This window comes from Hydra viridissima, unplaced genomic scaffold (genome assembly GCF_058129835.1).
Source record: "Hydra viridissima isolate aposymbiotic clone 2 unplaced genomic scaffold, HvirCarnegie_v1 scaffold_6, whole genome shotgun sequence".
NCBI lineage: Eukaryota > Metazoa > Cnidaria > Hydrozoa > Anthoathecata > Hydridae > Hydra > Hydra viridissima.
In genome coordinates, this window is record NW_028324305.1 from 11,407,633 (window position 1) to 11,426,683 (window position 19,051).

A 19,051-nucleotide genomic window follows, 5' to 3' on the forward strand; every position below is an offset into this window, starting at 1 on the left:
AAAAGACAATAATAAAAAACTAGTTCACTTAATGTTTGAACTTTTAAATCAACTTTTATAAATAAGTTTTTTTTATTTTAAGAAAATAATAAAGAAGTTTTTTTTTTTAGAAAATATTAGTCACTTTCAAGTGAATTTCATTTATTTTTGGAAAGTTTTTTTATTAATTCTAACATTGTCGCTTGCTGCTGTGATTGTTGTTGCACTATTTCCTGCATAATTCTTTGTTGTTGTTGAAAGAGTTTCAACATTTCGGATTGATTCTGCAGACTTTGTTTTTTTAATTCTAGCTCTTCCTTTTTTATAGCTCCATCTCTTTCTCCTTTCTCTCGTAGATATACCATAGTTTCAGAACCATTATTTTTTGGACGCTTGCACTTTTTTTGCCCATTTCCTTCCGTTGTTTCTAGCAAAGTTTCCATACTACGTTTTCACATTTCAGTAGCTTTACTTTGATCATTAACTTGTTTGAGTAATTTTGCATCACTTTGTGATGAATGTGTTTCGTCAGCCTCTTTGAATCTTTCCATTATATCAGCAACAGCTATATCCACCTCTGATTCTACTGGGTTAATACCAGATGCTTTTTCTTCATCTTTTGTTTTCTTTTTTTGGTTTTCAACTAAAACATTTAAGTGGTCTCGCACAGCTCTTGACTTAAGTTTAAAAATTGGTTGACTCGCAGAATTAAGTGCATTTGCAATCTTATGGCTCATGGAGTAATATTTCACGAAGAAAGAAAATGTCATGTTCTTCTGTCCATCTCATTAAACTAAAAAATAAAAAAATAAGAACCTGAATAAATTAATAAACTTAAAGTCCATTTTATGTATGTATGTATGTATGTATGTATGTATGTATGTATGTATGTATGTATGTATGTATGTATGTATGTATGTATGTATGTATGTATGTATGTATGTATGTATGTATGTATGTATGTATGTATGTATGTATGTATGTATGTATGTATGTATGTATGTATGTATGTATGTATGTATGTATGTATGTATGTATATGTATATATATAAATATATATATATATATATATATATATTTATTTATGCATTTATACTTATGTATATATCCTGAATTTGTATCATAAAGTAAATAATTACTTTGTTACACTTTTGGAGCAAGAACTACTTTGATCCATTTATAAGCCGTTTTCAGAAAACACGAATTTCAATGTTTTGACGTTGCGTAAAAAGTTTTAAAACGGCATTTCAGGGAATCCCATCCATTGCGCAAGCCTAGTGTAAAATATTTGTCATAAATTGCAGAAGTTGCCGTTGCAGTTTTCTAATCGTAAGCTCTCTAATGCCAAATCGAAACGATAAACAAAATTCAACCGCAAAGAGTCGAGCTCGAAAGTTATATGACAACTTGTTAACAAAACATAATGGATGCATTTTGATGGATGACGAAACTTATGTTAAAATGGATTTTAAACAAATTCCTGGGCAGTGCTACTATGCTTCTAAAATAAGAGGAAATGTGAGTGATAAATACAAGTATATAATGACTGATAAATTTTCGAAAAAATTGATGATTTGGCAGGCACTTTGCTCTTGCGGCAAAAAATCGCCAATTGATGTTTGTTTGGGCACAATGAAATCTTCGGAATACATGAAATGTTGTCTTTCTCGTATAAAACGACTAATTAAAGCTCATAGAAGTACTTCGGTATTGTTTTGGCCTGATTTAGCCACAATACATTACTCAAAAGTTTTACGATGATAATGGAGTGATGTTGGTTCCGAAAAAGATGAATCCTCCAAACTTCCCCGAATTACGCCCTAATGAAAAATATTGGGCCTTCATAAAAAAGAAATTGAAATTAAGTGGAAAAACAGTAAAATCAGCTACAGATTTGAAGAAAAAATGGGATTACGCTGCTAAAACTTACAAAAATCACTCAGTCCAGAAAGTTATGGGAAGCATCAAAAAGAAAGTCAGAATTTTCTGTAAAACTTAATTTTTTTTTGTTTTTTCTCTATTAATATTTAATCTTTACAGTCTTAATTTTTCAGAAATATATTGATTTAAATACATTTAAGCTTTCTTACATCCTTTTTTGATAAAGAAAGGTGGCAGATTTTTCCGATAGCATGCCTTATTTTAGGGTTTTTCACTTTTTTCGCCATATTGCTTTCAGAATAACTCAGCAGAGAAATTTTTAAAATAGCAAATTATTAATCCATATTATTATGACAGTATGTAGAACCTTTAGTCAAAATAGCAATATTCAAAAACCTTTAGTTTTAGAGATATGACCCTACAAATAGATAAAAATTATTTATAGTGTTGCGTTTGTGACGATATTTGGCGAACCGTAGACTAAAATGTAGGCATATTATGAAACTTGTAATAAATTATTTGTGATCTGTACCTTCGATTTACTAATAAACCACGTTTTTAAGATATATTACCCTTTCATTGCAAAAATATAGAAACCCAAAAATTCAATTTTTAGCTACTGACAGATATTGAAGTTTGGGTAAGCTTTACAAAAAGTACCACAAAATCCAAAATAATAATTATTTTGATCTGAAATTTTGGCAATGTTCATGAAACATGTTTAACAACATACTGTCAAAATTTTATTAAAATTGGAGATGGTAGTGCGGGGACCTCTGGACTACTTGGCGTGGAATGACCCGGTGGTCGACGAAGGTTCAGGTGATTAGCGCGTGATAATTAGCAACTGGTAATTAGTGAGTAGAAAAGGAAAAAAAACTAAAATCTTTTTAAGAAAAATGAAAGAAACTTAAGTTATTTTCGTTGAAAAAATTACAAGTTTATGCAACAAATAAATTTGAAAAATCAAAGGGATCTGCTTGATTACTACTTGATTACTACTTGATTACTACTTGATTACTACTTGATTACTACTTGATTACTACTTGATTACTACTTGATTTAGCGACATAAATAAAAAGAGCCTGTCAAGTTACTTATACAACGCCACTGGAATTTCAACAGCATGTATGCTTATCATCTGCGCATGATTTTCAAAATACATTTTCAACAAGAATGGTTTCAGACGTGTTGAAGATGTATTTTGAAATTCTCGCATAGACCTTTTTATACAGTACTGTGCAAGAAAACTATATATATATATATATATATATAGTTGGGGCACCCTGAATATAACGCCACGGAGACCCTTCTCAAAGAAGGTGCATATCGATATTGGTGAGGAGCTCAAGCTCAACTCTAGACTTTATAAGCACGAATATACTTCTCCATGTTGTTCGAGATGCAGTTAATTTCATCGTTTACCGTAGCTTTAACGAGAGCCTGCATGATTAAATGTCCGTCTTTTAGGTTGTAAAAAACAACTGGGAGCTTTATGCTTTTTCGTTCTCTAGCATACTTCTTGATGCTACACCTATTATAAGGGGCTCCTTTGTACCTAACGCTCATTTAGCAGTGGTTGGGACCCTTGTCCTTATGCAGTGGTTTGTCGCATATGAAATATTTTTTCTCTTTCCCATAGAAGTATTGACCTTGTGAGCTCATGATTTTCTCTTTACCTTCAAAGAATTCAGTGATCTCAGACAGCTCAGCCTTCAGGCTAGTCAAAATGTTCTCAACCGCACCCTCACCCCTGTATAAGAATGGCCTCTTAGTTTGCCCATCGCTCTGTACCCTCACATAGTAATAGCTACATGGGACCTGCTTCAATATGAGAGCTCTTTTCTGGGTTGACTTGGGCACCTTCTATTGGTATGTTGAAATACTCAAAGTCGGCATAGATAACGAAGGGCACGAATTTTTCTTTTTTCTTGCCAATAAATTTTAGCGTATTTCTACCGACCTCTAGCGTCACAATCCTCTGGGGTTTTTCCCCGATACCTAGGCAATCTTCAAAATGAGCTTCCAGGAGATCTGCTCTCGAGAAGGAATGTAGGCAGCGACGGCAAGGATGTTTGCTATGCCCATTTTTGCTTGCTCGACAAAGCATCCTTGCCAGGTCCTTAATCCAGACATAGTGAGTCTTTTCTGGATTGGTCTTATCTACTATCGGTAGGAGATCGATAGTGAAGCCTTTCTGCTTGCTTAGATTTATCGGCTATAGCCCGTTCTTTCATCTGAAGACGTTCACCGAGAGCTCGGGGTTCAGACGCTCAATTTTTTCAAAATCCATTACCTTCATCGGGAAATTGATTTCTGTGAAGTTGATCTCCCCCAGATGTCGGCTGTACTTAGTCGGACGGTTAGCGTGGGAGTCTGCTAGATACTTTGCGGAGATGATTTCCCACTCGAAGCATCTGTTATCCATATTTTTCACGCTGATGACAGAGCGTTTGAGGATGTAGGTATGCGTCTTCACCTTGCTCCTCCCGCGGAAAGGACGGTACACAGCAGTTTTGATGTATAGTTAATAGCAGCGCTCTGGGATCCACCAAAATCCATTAAGCCTGTAAACTTCCAACTGTTCTATGATCCTTCCCTTGGATCTCGTTAGCGTATCAGCAATATCATTTCTGTTAAGGGTTAGTGCAGTCTTGCCCCTCAGGTAGACGGTCTGTATGGCAATATTCGTCAGGTCATAGCCATCACCATGGACATTGGCAAGTCCAAAGCCTTCTTTCATCATCTCAACTTCAAGGACAATCAAAACTTTCAGCCCTTTTTCCTCAACCGCCTTTTCTAGCAATTCAGTTATGCGGGGGGGGGGGGGGGGGGGGGGTCATACCATTCTGTAGCTCGAGCGCATCAGACTCTAGCTTATGACCTGGTAGGATGACGACTATATAATTCTTTAATAGGTTGGTACTATGGTTAACCTCAAACACCGTTAGCCCTTCAGCTGTCTCTTCAAGTGCCTCTCTCACAGGCTCATCACACTTCAATCCCAACTCTCTGTTCAACTTGATCAAATCTTCATCGCTAAACATCTGAGCCGGAGTCTTAAGTATCTAATTAGGGATTGTTTCAGGTGTGGATATTGGTGCAGGTGTTTGTGGTGGTTTAGACAATTAGAGTGCTGGTGGTCATGATGGTGGGGTGAATTTGGGTGTGCTGGTTGGTTTGGGTGCTGGTGGTCGTGGTAGTTAACCTATGGTTCGCCAGGCCGCTGGGCCTACCTCTGAAGACTACCTCGCAAAAATATAGGTGTGACTACAGTCATAAGTGTGGTAGAGGCGGTTGTAGACAATGTTGTAGACCTAGCTCAGCTGAGTTTTTTACTGATTTTAACATAGCTAATCATAGAGCCCTCGATAAGATTTATTTAAGTCATCTGAGATAGTCACAACAGTTAGGGGCAGAGACCTAAGATTAAACAAGCCACAGGTCTTAGCCTGTAACCCTTGGGACTATCTCAGACGACTTAAATAAACCTGATTGAGGGCTTAGGATCAGCTAGGCTATCTAAGAGTCTACCCCGACTCAGTTGGTAACTTAAAATCGGCATTATGCATCTACTGGTAGAAACCAGAAGCTTTAAATTGAAAATCTTCAGATGATCAATTATGCTAACCTTAAAAATATTCAATAGGTGAAGAGTTTTTTTGCATGAAAAATTGCTGCGAGTTTACTTCTGGCCATTATACAACTCAAATTTAATTAGTTGCGTTTTTATGCATTTAATTTCTAATAATATTAGTTTTCATTTTATTTTTAATTTATTTAGTTTGATTTTCTTGATGTCTTCATTATTTGTTATCAAAATTTAACTCGTTTATTTACCATCTTAAAAAGGTTTTTTTTTATATTGATACTTAAAATTGAAAATGAAATTTTAAGTTTTTATTTACAATTATCAACATTTAAATTATTAAAGCAATTAATTTTTTATGAAAAAAATTCTTTCAAAAATTTGACAGATATTATAAAAACTTTTTAAACTTATATTATTTATTTACTTAAAAATTTTAGCAAAAGGATTGAAGCATTTAAATTTTTTTCAACTGCAATTTAATTGAGTTATGTTTTATGGTCAACAAATATGATTATTCACGAATAACGATTGTTAACCATTTTTAAAAGGTTCCAATATATTGAATATACAAATCTTTAACACTCTGTAAAGAGTGGTTTCAGACGGGACTTTGTTTTCAATAGACTTTCTCTAAAAATTCTATACATATATATTTTTTTGATTTTATATAGGGGTATATCTGCGGCTGCAAATGCACGACACAAACCCTCAGTAAACTTTGAATATATTAAAGAACTTCTTTTCTCCCCAATTAAATTCTGTGAAGAAGCTGCTTCAGATATAGCAACATTACTTTCATAAACGTCATTATATTTTACACTTCCTTGGTTAACATTTTCTCTCTTGAAACAGATTGCTGTCTTACCAGAACAAAATCTTAGAATCTTCATATTTTTGTCACAAACTAATTCAATTTACTTAAGTTGTACTGTTTATCTTTCGGCATTCTATAAAAGTATATTTACTTAAAGAAATTTTAACAATTTTTATAGATTTTTTAATTTCACTTTCTTTTTTATGTAATTGTCTTTTTTATCCACTTTTATCGAATTATTTATTATTAAATAACTTTAATGTTGATATTTCTGTTAAAAACGTGGAAGTTTATTTTTCTGTTGTAATGGATGAGCCCAATTATAATTACACATTATTTAAAGTTCCTTCCTACAATTTCTACCCATAAAGTAAGATGTTTTAATTCTTTTCAAGAAGCATTTCAATATTCCTGTCTATGGTAACCCATGGTAACCAAAAGACATTTTTACGCAACAATCCTTTTTTTGACACTTAGACATCCTTCAATTTTTTAGAAGGGATTTTTTTCTTTTTAGATTTTGGTAACGCGGTTTTTTTTTCTTATTTTGGCTGTTTTGATTCAGTTAGACTGAGCTTCAATGTTTGATACCATTACATGTAAGCAGTTTTAGAGAGAATTCGGATCCGGATACATTTCCTGCTATGAATAAATTTTTGATTTAAATAAACGGCAAATATTTTGGTCAATTTTACAAAATATTTGACCTTATCTTTAAAATAAAGTTCGCTCTGAGATCTTCTGAGATCGAACAGAACAAAGGAAAGATTTTGGTAATATCGAAAACAAAATTCACTTTGAGATCGTCTGAGATCGAACAGAACCAAAAATTCCCTTTGAGATCGTCTGAGATCGAACAGAACCAAAAATTTCGGTAACATTGAAAAGATAAACAGTCATCATAAATTAATATCTTAAATTAACATCAAAATACTTTTTAAATACAAATAATTAAGTTGGCAAAAATCTTTTGTTGAATCAGAGAATACTTAGAAACTCGTTCATTCATCCTACAGGGAAATTTTGGACATCAGCATATATTATTTTGCTATTTCAAAAGACTAGGTGCAAGGGGTTGGATATGTAAGCTATTTCAAGGAAGCTACTCTATCTAGTTTAATTTTTCATCATAGTGTGAAACTTTTGTCCTGGCTTGAAATTTATGACAGCTTTGTCCGACTTATTTTAATTACGATACATTAACTGATAATTAAATAACTGTTTACCAAACCTTACCGTATAGGTAATAGTTTTCAAGCGCGATCCGGCATGTGATCTAGCAAACATGGCATAGTTTCCACTGATATGAATTTAACAAATTTTTGGTGCTGTATTTAATTTGCATTTCTCCTTTCGTCAGGTTCATACGGTTTCTTCATAAAAATCAGCGTACAATAACTAAATATCACATACATTTTTCAAGCCTTCCGCCTTTACACATTAAGTCAAAAACGTTGCTAGACTTTAATTCCTCACTTTTTCATGATAAAGTTCTGTTTTACTAATCAAGGCCATCAATAATCTTCTATTTAAAATCGTTCAACCGTGTCATTCACGCTTTGAAGCCTGCAAAAAATTAAAAACAAATTGGAAATATTTTGAAACGAAAGGAACTTTTCATAAACTATTTAAATTTATAGATAATATTAAATTGAGAAACATGAGAAAGATTTATTGAAATGAATATTGTGAATCGCAATTTAGGCCTCCTCTACGCAAACGTACAATGAATTACGCAGAAATTGTCTTAATTTTACTTCTAATACAAAACGGTAGGTGTAATTTAATGTTTAAATTCAAACGGAATAATTAGCTGTATATTTTTAAAAACTAGCCAAACAAAATATTTTATCACAAATATTTTTAAAATACCTTCTTTTTTTTTGTTTTTAAAATATTTTGGCATAATTACTTTCGTCGCAATAATCTTTAGAACGCTAAATTTTCTTTGTTTCGTAAATTTTTTAAAATTAATGAGATCAACTGTTTCTTCATAAAAATGGCGTACCAAGTTCTCCTACTTTCAGTTCATTCAACCCCGTTGGATATTGTTGCCGGCAAAAGCGGAGAAGAGCAAGTAAAAGAAGCCATTGATAGGGCTGAAAAAGAATCTGAACAAGCTGCCAAAGAAAATATAAAAACTGTAGCTAAAGCAAAAGTCGAAACTGAGCATTTTGTTTTGAAACCCGTCGATCTCAAAGAAACGTTGGATAAAAAGGTAGAGGAGCTTTCTAAGCTTCACGAAAAACACAAAGAAAAGCAAGACGAAGACTCAAAAGTCTCAGATAAAGATTCGTCTAAGTTAACGAAGTCTGAAAGTGAATCGATACTCGCGAAATTGGTTACAAGTAACGAGGTATCAAAGTTTACAAAAACGGACGTTGAACTAGCAAAACTAGCAAAAGCTGGAGATATAAAAGATTTATCCAAAGATACTGACATAAAAGAATTTATATTTAAAGAAACAAATAAAGACAGTTTAAAGGGAAAAGTGAAAGCTAGCAATGATGATGCCTATTCGGTTGCCAAAGAAAATGCTGCTCTTGAAGATGAGTCTGACAAAAAGATGGTTGACATGGCAAAGAAGTTGAACAATCTCGTGCTAAAGTTTCAAAAAAAAATGGGTATGACGAATTTCATGACGTAATGGGTATGACAAATTTCGTGCAACAATCGCAGTTTGTCTGAAAAGTCATCTTATAAATCGCACACACACCAAATCGAAGCAAAACGAGTCGCAATTTCTAGGGTTTTGAGTGTTTATTTACTATATACTTATGTTTTAGGTCGCTTAGCAACTCATTCTGACAAAAGCGAAACTTTAATTTCAGCTGCATCGCAAATAAACAAAGATGGCGAATCAACAGTAAAAAGTATTCGGGGAAAACCTATGGGTCATGTTCCTATTGATTTAACGGCTTTGCGTAAGGATTTTTTTAGTCATGCATTCATTCAATATTAATTTGATATTGTGACTTATTGTGTTGGGTGATTTTTATTTTAGGAAACGCTCTCGGATTAGCGCATCTTAAGTCTTCTCCTAAAAGTACGATGATTAAAATTATTTTAGATTTATTTATTTTTTAAAGTTCCATGATGAATATTTTAAATCTTATTTTCTTCTCGTGTGCAGCCGAGGAAACCGCAGGTAAAACATCCTATAAGGAAGATACAAAGCTGGAGGATCGATTAGCAATGGAAGCTGAAGAAGAAAAAAAGTTTTCGAATGGAGAAACTTATGATGAGAACGGCGACAATAACGAAGAGAAAGAAGGAGAAAAATCTTTGGCATCATCTCTTTCCCCAAAGGAGCAAGCATCGCAAGAGATGCAGGTTTGTTGTTAATGCAACACTAAAGGTAAAGGACGAGAGAAGGTTTTCAAGTATATTTACCTTGCATGTTTTTTAGAGTTACAATGCCCTTATTTCAAGTGAAAGTAATCGTGAACTCTCCCAGATACAAGAAGAAATCACTAAAGCAACTCAGTCAAGTATGGGTCAGGTTAGCGTAGTAGGACAAAAAGAAACTGTAAACACCGAGGCGCCAAATTTTCAAAACCTTGGTGGAGGATTTGGCGGAAGTTTAGGGGCTCTTGGAGGTATGTTTTAGAAATTCTTTAAAACTTGATGAGATTGCGGTTTTTCTTTTCTTTCCGTTGTAAAGAAAAACTTCTATTTTTTAAAAAGAAATTGGCGGTGTAAACTCAGGAGAGCAGTTTCAATCATTGCAAGGGGCGGCTACAGAAGGCCTAGATGGTCTTTCAGGAGGTTCTGAAATATCATCGCAGCAATCTTCTAACGGACCAGAGAGTACCGGTTCATCTCAACAACAAGTTTCTATTGAAGGCCAACAACCAATTGAAATCGGAGGTAGTCAAGAGCCAGTAGAAATGGGAACTATGGGATCAAATATAAACCCATTTAGCTCTGGTATTTATTTTGATTTTTGTCTTGTGCTTAGATAACCATCTTATATTATTGATTTTTTCCAACATTTTTGTTTTATTCAAAAGCAATAACTCTTAAGCCCAGTTAAATGAATAAATGAAGTACTTATAAATCAAATTTTAGCTATCATGAAAAATTACTTAATCCCCTTGGGATTAAGTAATTTTCCATGATAGCTAAAATGTCAATGAAACGAATTGTGAAATATCGAAGCTTATATATCGAATTATAAAAGGTATTTAAATTTAAATACAACTAAAAGTTCTTATAAAATACAACTAAATGTTGTTACAAAATACAACTAAATGTTCTTCTAAAATACAACTAAATGCTCTTACAAAAGGGACTCAGATGAGCGTGGATAACATGCAACAAAGCCAACAGTTTGTTAATGGACAATCTCCAATGGACTTAGCTGGCCAAGGAAATGATCCCAACATATCGTTTAAAAAGGTAAAAAAATAATTGTTTCAGTTTTAAAAAAATCTATAACAAGCAAAATATTACTTCTTAAAAACAAATTGAGTTTGAATTTCATTCGATTACGCGTTTCTAACGCAGTTGATTTTTTAAAAAGTTGGTTACCGTGCAGCTGCAACGGCTCCTTTCGAACGTTTTTTTATGCTCACTAATTAATTCGAACTTATTGTTAACTCCTTTGTTTTTCTTTTTTTTCTTTTAGTCAAAAATAACACATACAAAAAAAGAGGTAAGCTAAATATATATCTTTTTTATTACTTATTTTATTTTTTTTTACATCAGAGCGGCGAAATAATTTGGCTGTATATTTCAATTAGGCGTTAAACATGTTTTAAAAACCACGTGCACTTTTAACATTTATTTATCGACTTTTTGACATATCGTCGGGCATTAAGTTTCTCATTTAGCCAGGAGCTTGGAAGAGAGAATTATGTAGTTTAAACTTTTCTAATGGTGGTCTTAAATTCGAAGAGACTCGACGTTTCCAATCGTATTTAACGTAATATATAATTCACTTCGTAAATTTTATTTCTCAAGGATTCGAAAAAAGTTAGCATCGGACCCCGTTATTTATAAGTTCATGATTGTATTTTTACGAAATTGTTTGACTTTTAAAAAACTGAAAAACGTACAAAGAGTTGTTTATAAATTAATTTACAAATATTGGATCATTAAAATGACTTTCGCTAATTTTGCTTTTAGTTTATTCAAAGTTGAGTTTTTTACAATGTAAACGCAAGTGTTAATTTGTTTTACTGCTTTTAAAACAATTTAGTACCTTATATTATTAATAAATACGCGATTACGTGATACATGAAACATGATTCGTAAAAAATGGAAAGATTTTTTTAATTTATCGAGAACATTGATTTTGTAACGTGTGGTTTTCGCAGATCACGATTAAATTTATTGTTCCTATCGAGAATATCGTATAGAACTTAGAAAATGTCCGAACTAACGTTATTTGAAAATAAATCTCGATATTGAATTAACTTAGCATTTTTTTCAAGCTTGAAAGCCTTGACAAGCACTTATTAGGGGATCAAAACTGTGGTGTAAGTCATATTTAGTGCAATTAGAGTAACAGAACGGGCAGAAATTTCATTTTACACATTAAAGTGCTAATATCTAGATCTTGTGTTATAACTTAACTCATATACAGCACCTAACTCAACTTTAACGAAACTGTGACCTATGTGTGTGTGTGTGTATATATATATATATATATATATATATATATATATATATATATATATATATTGCAGCCGAGTGAAATTTTGCGCCCCGGGTCAATTATATACCCAATTATATACACAGGACCAAAAGAAGCTTGCTCTGGGCATTGAAAGTTAAAAACAAAAGTTCATTAAATCTTTTAAAAGTCAAAACTGATTAAATCTTTTTAAAATTATTTTAAAAATTTGTTTGTACACACACGGGGCCCCAAAAATCTTCCCCGTCCACCCACCCCCTCCTCTCGGCGGCCATGTATATATACACACACACACACACACACACACACACACACACACACACACACACACACACACACACACACATACACACACACACAAAAGATTCGAAACATTTTCGGGAATATGACACTACCTAATTTGCATTAAACTGAATTTCGAATCATAATCCAAAAGCATCATTCATGTTTTATTTTTTTTAAGTTCAAAAACTCATCTTCATATTCTATTTTCACTCTAAGTCGAACATTTTTCTTGGCATATAAAGATGGTAGTTTCATTAATCATTAGCATGTTCTTTTAAATTCTCTGAAAAGTTCTTTTATACAGTTCTTTTATACAGAATTAGCCTCACCATGTACTGATCCAATATTTTGTAAATCTGTAAACAAGTTTGTGCGGTACATCTTTTGTATCCACACACATATAATTATTGTTACAAATAACAACTTTTTAGATAATAATATAGCATAATTAAATTGCGGTACATTTGATAAAACCATAAAATTTATAATACTTGATATTTGCGGTAACAAATAGAATTAGCCTCATCAATAATTATTTTCAGTTTACTTGTATATTTTGATCTGGTGTAGACGATAATTTGTCTGACTTTTTTTTTCCCGTGAACTTTGGGAAGTCAGACGAGAAAACTTTGGTTATTTAAAAAGATGAATAATGGCGAAATGTAATTACGTTTCGCTGGTTTAAGGACGGGGGTGATAAACTTTTTAAAAATCAATTATTAAAAATCAATTATTTTCAACCAATTATCAACCTTTTTGCCAAATTAAAATATACGTCGAATATATTTTGTAAACCAGTATTTTGTAATTTCAAATTAATGTTTTTTCTGATTGCAGATTTATAAAAATAATAATTATTTCATCTCTTTCTTTTCTTACTCGTAAGTAGTGGCCAAGTTCAATCAGATTAAATTCAAGTTTAATTTATTAAATTTAAACATTTTGCTTTGCTTTTTGACTTTTCGTTTGTCATATTGCTTCTGAATAGCACTGATAATTTAATTAACTAAATTTGGCGCAACCTTTAATTAACCCCCCGAAACTTTACGATATTTCATAAAGATCAAAGAAAAGCCGCAGGAACATATTTGTTCCGGTAGATGATAAATTGCATTAGCGCAAAAACCAAAGTTTTCTCGTCTGACTTCCCAAAGTTCACGGGAAAAAAAAGTCAGACGAGTTATCGTCTAGATCTGGTGATACGCATTTGTGAGTTAGTTTTTTATTATTTTTTCTAAGTTAAACAAAGACTGTGAAATCAGTGCTCATAAAGTTTTTAACATTTGGTTTTTGATACCTTAATTTGAAATGGGACGTGGTAAGCGTTTAACGAATGAAGAATTAGCAGTAATCAAAGCATACAAAGATACAGGCTTATCTAATCGGGAAATTGCAAAGAAAATTAAAAGATCTCCAAAAGTGGTTAACAATTACTTCAAGATTGGCGTTAATTATGGAGCTTATAAGGGAAGTCGTGGCAAACGTAAAATTGATAATTGTACTAAACGAGTTATTGTACGTGGTGCTGCTGCTCAGCACATGACTGCATCTCAAATTCGTGCTGATTTACAATTACCTGTATCTGTTCAACGTGTGAGACAAATCTTACATGAAGATCCAAACACAGTTTGGAAAAAGCATAAACCAAAACCAAAACTTACTGCTCGTCATAAAAAAGTTAGATTACAATTTGCGAAATAAAACATGTCTTGGCAAGAAGAGTGGCATCAAGTTCTCTTTAGTGATGAAAAAAAGTTCAATCAAGATGGTCCTGATGGCTATCAATATTACTGGCACGATCTTCGAAAAGAGAAAGAAACTCGGATGAGTCGTAACTTTGGGGGTAGAAATGTTATGGTTTGGGGGGCTTTTTCCTTTGCTGGAAAACTTCCACTGGCATGGATTTCAACAAAAATGAATTCACAGGACTACATTGACTTATTAGAACTAAGTTTTTTGAACATGGTGAGGAATTGATGGTTGAAAATTTCACTTTCCAACAAGATAATGCTACTATCCATAATTCAAATGTTACAAAAGCTTGGTTTAGAGAAAAAAATATTCACGTAATGGAATGGCCCGCACGTAGTCCAGATCTTAACCCAATTGAAAATCTATGGGGAATACTTTCTAGAAAGGTTTATGAAAATGGTAAGCAATTTGAATGCACCTTAGAGCTGAAAACTCATATCAGAGAAGCTTGGAATGAAATATCTATAGAAACTATCCAAAATCTTGTGACTAGTATGTCAAACCGCATATTTGAAGTCATTAAAAATTCAGGAAGCAATACTAAATACTAAATGAGCATAAAAACAAAATATTTTCTTTATTTTCTGCATATAACGTTAATGAGGCTAATTCAATTTTCTACACAAATTGAATACTTTTAATTTTTTTTCCATTTGTACTTAATTAAACATACCAATTTATAAACTTTTTAGTTGTAGTAGAAGTAATAAGAAATAAAGTAGATTTCATAATTGTTTCACTGCGATTTTTGTTAAATTAGAACAAAAAATAAAGGTGAGGCTAATTCTTTTTTCTCGGCTGTATTTATAGTATTTTTTTTTTTTTTTTAGATTTTAAGACGGGAACGTAAATCGAAAATAGCAAAAAACCATAGTAACATCAGTCATAGTTCATCCAATTGAAAAAAGTTGTAAATAAATTTGGACTACGATATGATTTGAATATCTTTAGTACCATCGAGACTGTTGGAAAGGCTTTGGGTTGAAATATACTATGAACATTTTATAGTGTGCATAGGACATTGCTTTCCGCAATGAATTATGAGAATTAGTTTTATGTAATTTATTCAATATAATTGTATAGATATGCACTTAAAGTTTTTGTAACATAATTTGTAAATTATAAAATGATTATCACAATAAATTTTTTTTTGTCAACTTCGCATTAATCGAGTCAAGCTCAGCTTCGTAAATAACAAATAACAATAAAAGAAACAAACATATAAAAGAAAAATGGGTGTCAAAGTTACAATGGTTAATGTGATATCAAAAACTAGTTTCGCCGCATTCCAGAAATTTTTCTAATTTTTTATTGTATGATTGTATTGAATGCCAGAAAATAGAGAAAAAGTTTAAAATGCGATCTTCTTTGAAAAAGCAGTTTTTTGCAACTTTTCTTCTCCTAATACCAGCGTAACTTTGAAAGGCAATATAAATACTAGCTGATGATTTTTGCCTGAAATTTTCTGAGTATACTCAGTATAATAAAGAAATTTGGTTATTTTGATTTTAATTGTTCAGGTCCATTCCTTTTTAGTAAAGAAATCAGTTTAATTGTTAACACGAATTATTTCAAGTAGAGTTCCAAGAATTTAAGATAAAATTCGAAATCAAAAATCTAAGACGGGTGAAAAATATTCCAGATACAACAAAGGATGGCTAAAATGTTATGAATTAGATTTTAAATGCATAAATTGTGTACCATAGATAAGGTAAGAGTTGGCGTTTCATGTTTTTTAAACATAAAAAAATATGTTTAAAAAACATGAAAAACTAAGTATAAAAGTTTGAAGCACATATTACAATATTTTTTCATAACAAAATAGAAGAATGCATAAAAAAGAATATGTTGCAGTAAGATTAGTTTTTTGATCTTTTAAAATAATTTAGAAGATCTCGTCAGGAACAATTGAAAATGAGGAAGAATCACACAAAATAGCCGCTATAGTCATTCAACTTGATGAGTCTTCGTAATTAGTAATAATTTAAATTAACACGTAAAAGTTTAAGTTCTTAAATTCTCAAATTCAAACTCTTACATTTCAAACCTCTGACTTTTCAACTGAATAAAAAATAGCACAGACAAAATTTAAACAGATTTGTTAAATGTTTAAAGTTCGCGACAGAGCTTTAAAGTTTAGCAATTAAGCAAGTTCAGTTTTTTCAGCCTTTACATTTTTTGCAGTCTGAAAATTGTAACCGATGATCCTGTGACAGCTTAGGTCAATTTGGTTTTTGAGTTTCATCACATATAATAATATTATTGTATTGTTTGATAAGCGCAACTCCCTTTTTCCGTAGTGTCATTACAAATCTGCAGCTTTTGAACACTCAAAATGCCTGCATTGTAGTTTTCTTCAGAGTCCCATAACAAGGAACCATCTTTAAGAAACACAGTAGAGATTCCAAGAATTTCTCAGATTGCCCATTTAACTTTAACTAAGCTTTTAACTAAGCATTTAACTGAGCTTCATCGGAATTAGATCATCAATTGAACAGCTTACAAGAAGCGGGTATTGCAAACTTAAAAATATATGAGCTTTAACATTACTCGAACAATGAAAATAAAAAATTGCATTTACAACCGCTTCATGTGATATACTAGTATCAAACTTAGCCACATTCAATTGCGTCCAGTGTTTCTAGATGTGTTTGATGGAGACGTTTGGCACAGACGATAAAAATATTGAAAACTGATGCAAAGATAAGCTACTGATTATGATAAATTTTTATGTCTTCCAGTGCTGCTACTTGTTGTATCGAAATACATTGCATTCCCTCAATCTACAAGATTCTAATTGTGTAGTAACAACCATTTCTAAGTCTTCTCTATACTAGCAGGTATCTGTGACATCTAGAAGTTAATTCCTCCCCCCCCCCCCCCACCCTAGCAAACAAAAAGACGTCTTTACAAGATCAAAAAAGATGTCTTAAAGATGTCTTAAAAAGGTCTACGTCGTCCGTCGAAAAGACGTCTTACTCATGATTGTTTGAAGGCGTCTTACTGAAGACAACTTAAAAACGTCTTGTTTAAGACGGGCTCAAGACGCTTTATTCAAGACGGTTAACTGAAGATAACCAGCACACATAAGACGTCTTTTAGTCGTCTTAAGGACGTCTTTTCAAGACGGAAAAAGACGTTTTAATGATGCCTTAAAAAGGTCTATGTTGTCCATCGAAAAGACGTTTTACACAAAACTGCTTAAAGTAATTAAAGACGTCGTACACAAGACGGCTTAAAGATTTATTTAATCATAATTTAAGAAAATTGTATTGTATTAAGTAATGGTATATTTAATTTGCTACTACCGATTACAATTGGTTTTGACAACGTTAAAAACACCATTAAGCAAGTTCAAGTTCTTTCTGTGTTTTTTAGAAACATTATTAAAGAAGAAAAAGAAAATTATTAAAAAAAAAAAAAAAAACGCAAATAATTTTAAAAAGTGCATATAATACAGTTAGTTGGATTGTTACCAAGTATCTTTCTATTCAACAATTAATATAACATATAATAATATATAAAATGTATAAAAATAAAAAAAGAATACTTTTTTTATTTTGTTTTTTTCTGTGATGGAGCATTTAATTTCATCATTTCAAACCTTTTCAAATCTTCTTTTTTCAACTTCTAAAAATCAAGTAAAGGATATCAATGTAGGATATATTTATTAAATATATTGGAAATAAATTTAACTTAACATAGATTCCTAATTAAATTAAAAGTTAAATAATTTAAACTTATTTTATATTACCTTCTATTATGTCATATAATTTAGTTGATAATAAACAAATCTTCCCACCAGAAAATTTTAAGCTGAACTGTGTCAACAGGTTATATGTAAATAATCCATAAAACATATCGAACAAATAACACAAAATTTATGAATAAATATTAAACAATTTAAAATTATTGATTTCTATAATTACTATACAGAAAAAATATATTTACCACAAACAAATACCAAAAATGATTGTTATACAAAATATGATAAAGAAAACCTATTCATGTCCAATCTTGTCAGTTGTTTAAAATCCTCTGCACCAAAAAAACTGAGCTGTTTAATCTCAATAAAAGTTTGGCAAAAATAATCAAACAAAAATAACTATTTTCACTTTTTATTTTATATTGATAAAGTATTTATCAAATCAAGTCAAACACAATCATCCTCTAAATTTTGATTAAGTCCTCGCACTCTGAAATAGTTTCTAATTTCTTGATTGCAATATTACTATAGGGTTGTTTTAATTGCTAAAATGAGCTCCTGGTTTTCAAGAACCTTTAAAACCATCTTGAACATCATCTGCTGGTATTCTAAATTATGTAAAGAAAATGAAAAAGAAATATTTAGAATGCAAAGCATTTATTAATACAATTTCAAAATTATCTACAACTATTATTTTTATACCTAAAAAAAATCTGAATGTGAGTACAAAAACTCTCCACAAAATCAAGTAAAATGCTAAAGAGCTTGCTGATAAATTAGAGTCAAAAGATCTCTTTAATGGTTTTTTCCGCACGATTTAAAAACTGGCTAAGAAAAATCAGGTAATCAGGTTTTTTATTTACGGATTTTAACTTATTTGAACAACAGGACCCTTTGAATTTTTTACTGCTTTCTTTAATGTCTGCATATAATTTTTAAAAGGAAAACAAGATATGTCATTTAGTGAACAATCAAATTTAACAACATCATCACAAATATGAAGTAAACAGTGAACATTATAAATACAGAATGAATTTGTATATGTTTCGAATCGATAACAAAATAATTAATTAGTTCTCTAGCAAAAGCAAGATGTTTCCTAAATTGACTGTCTTCATTTAAGAAGACAGTCAATTTAGGAAACATCTGACTGTCACCATTGCAACATGCAATTTTAGAAAATGATTATAAATATCTTTGCTAACAACACGCTATAAAACTAAGGGACCAGTGTATAAAATAAATTGTCTGAACTTTATTGCTTTCTAATAATCAAACCGTAAAAGGGAACATGGTTGTCAAGCAAATTCAGATAGCATAACATATAAGCTTAATAGATTATCAGGTAGTTTTTTTTATTTAGGCATTTGAAAGTCAACAATGTTTTGGACCTGACTTTAA

At 31.6% G+C, this 19,051-nt stretch overlaps 2 protein-coding genes and 1 pseudogene across 8 annotated transcripts in view; 1 reads left to right on the forward strand and 2 right to left on the reverse strand.

Moving 5' to 3' along the window:
- The window catches only part of LOC149887018 (uncharacterized), a 105,449-nt gene that overhangs the window by 85,651 nt on the left and 747 nt on the right, over positions 1-19,051 (reverse strand). The gene's annotated exons all lie outside the window — the stretch shown is intronic.
- LOC149887026 (uncharacterized) lies at positions 13-7,835 on the reverse strand (annotated as a pseudogene). The gene is made up of 3 exons (XR_016453195.1): positions 7,503-7,835; positions 1,119-1,253; positions 13-772 (listed from the first exon to the last, which is right to left on the reverse strand). The product of XR_016453195.1 is annotated as an uncharacterized LOC149887026 (transcript).
- LOC145190786 (uncharacterized) lies at positions 7,819-15,101 on the forward strand. Of its 6 annotated transcripts, none has more exons than XM_090089878.1 (10): positions 7,822-8,038; positions 8,294-8,890; positions 9,053-9,190; positions 9,271-9,312; positions 9,400-9,599; positions 9,676-9,865; positions 9,954-10,196; positions 10,558-10,667; positions 10,897-10,923; positions 14,775-15,101. In XM_090089878.1, the coding sequence occupies exons 1-10, from the start codon at positions 7,993-7,995 to the stop codon at positions 14,844-14,846; spliced, it is 1,665 nt and encodes a 554-aa protein (XP_089946004.1). In that variant the 5' UTR covers positions 7,822-7,992; the 3' UTR covers positions 14,847-15,101. The 6 variants fall into 6 exon arrangements, with proteins under 6 accessions (XP_089946008.1, XP_089946004.1, XP_089946007.1 ...); XM_090089881.1 differs by having other exon boundaries at positions 9,098-9,190; XM_090089879.1 differs by having other exon boundaries at positions 7,830-8,038; positions 8,279-8,890; positions 9,098-9,190.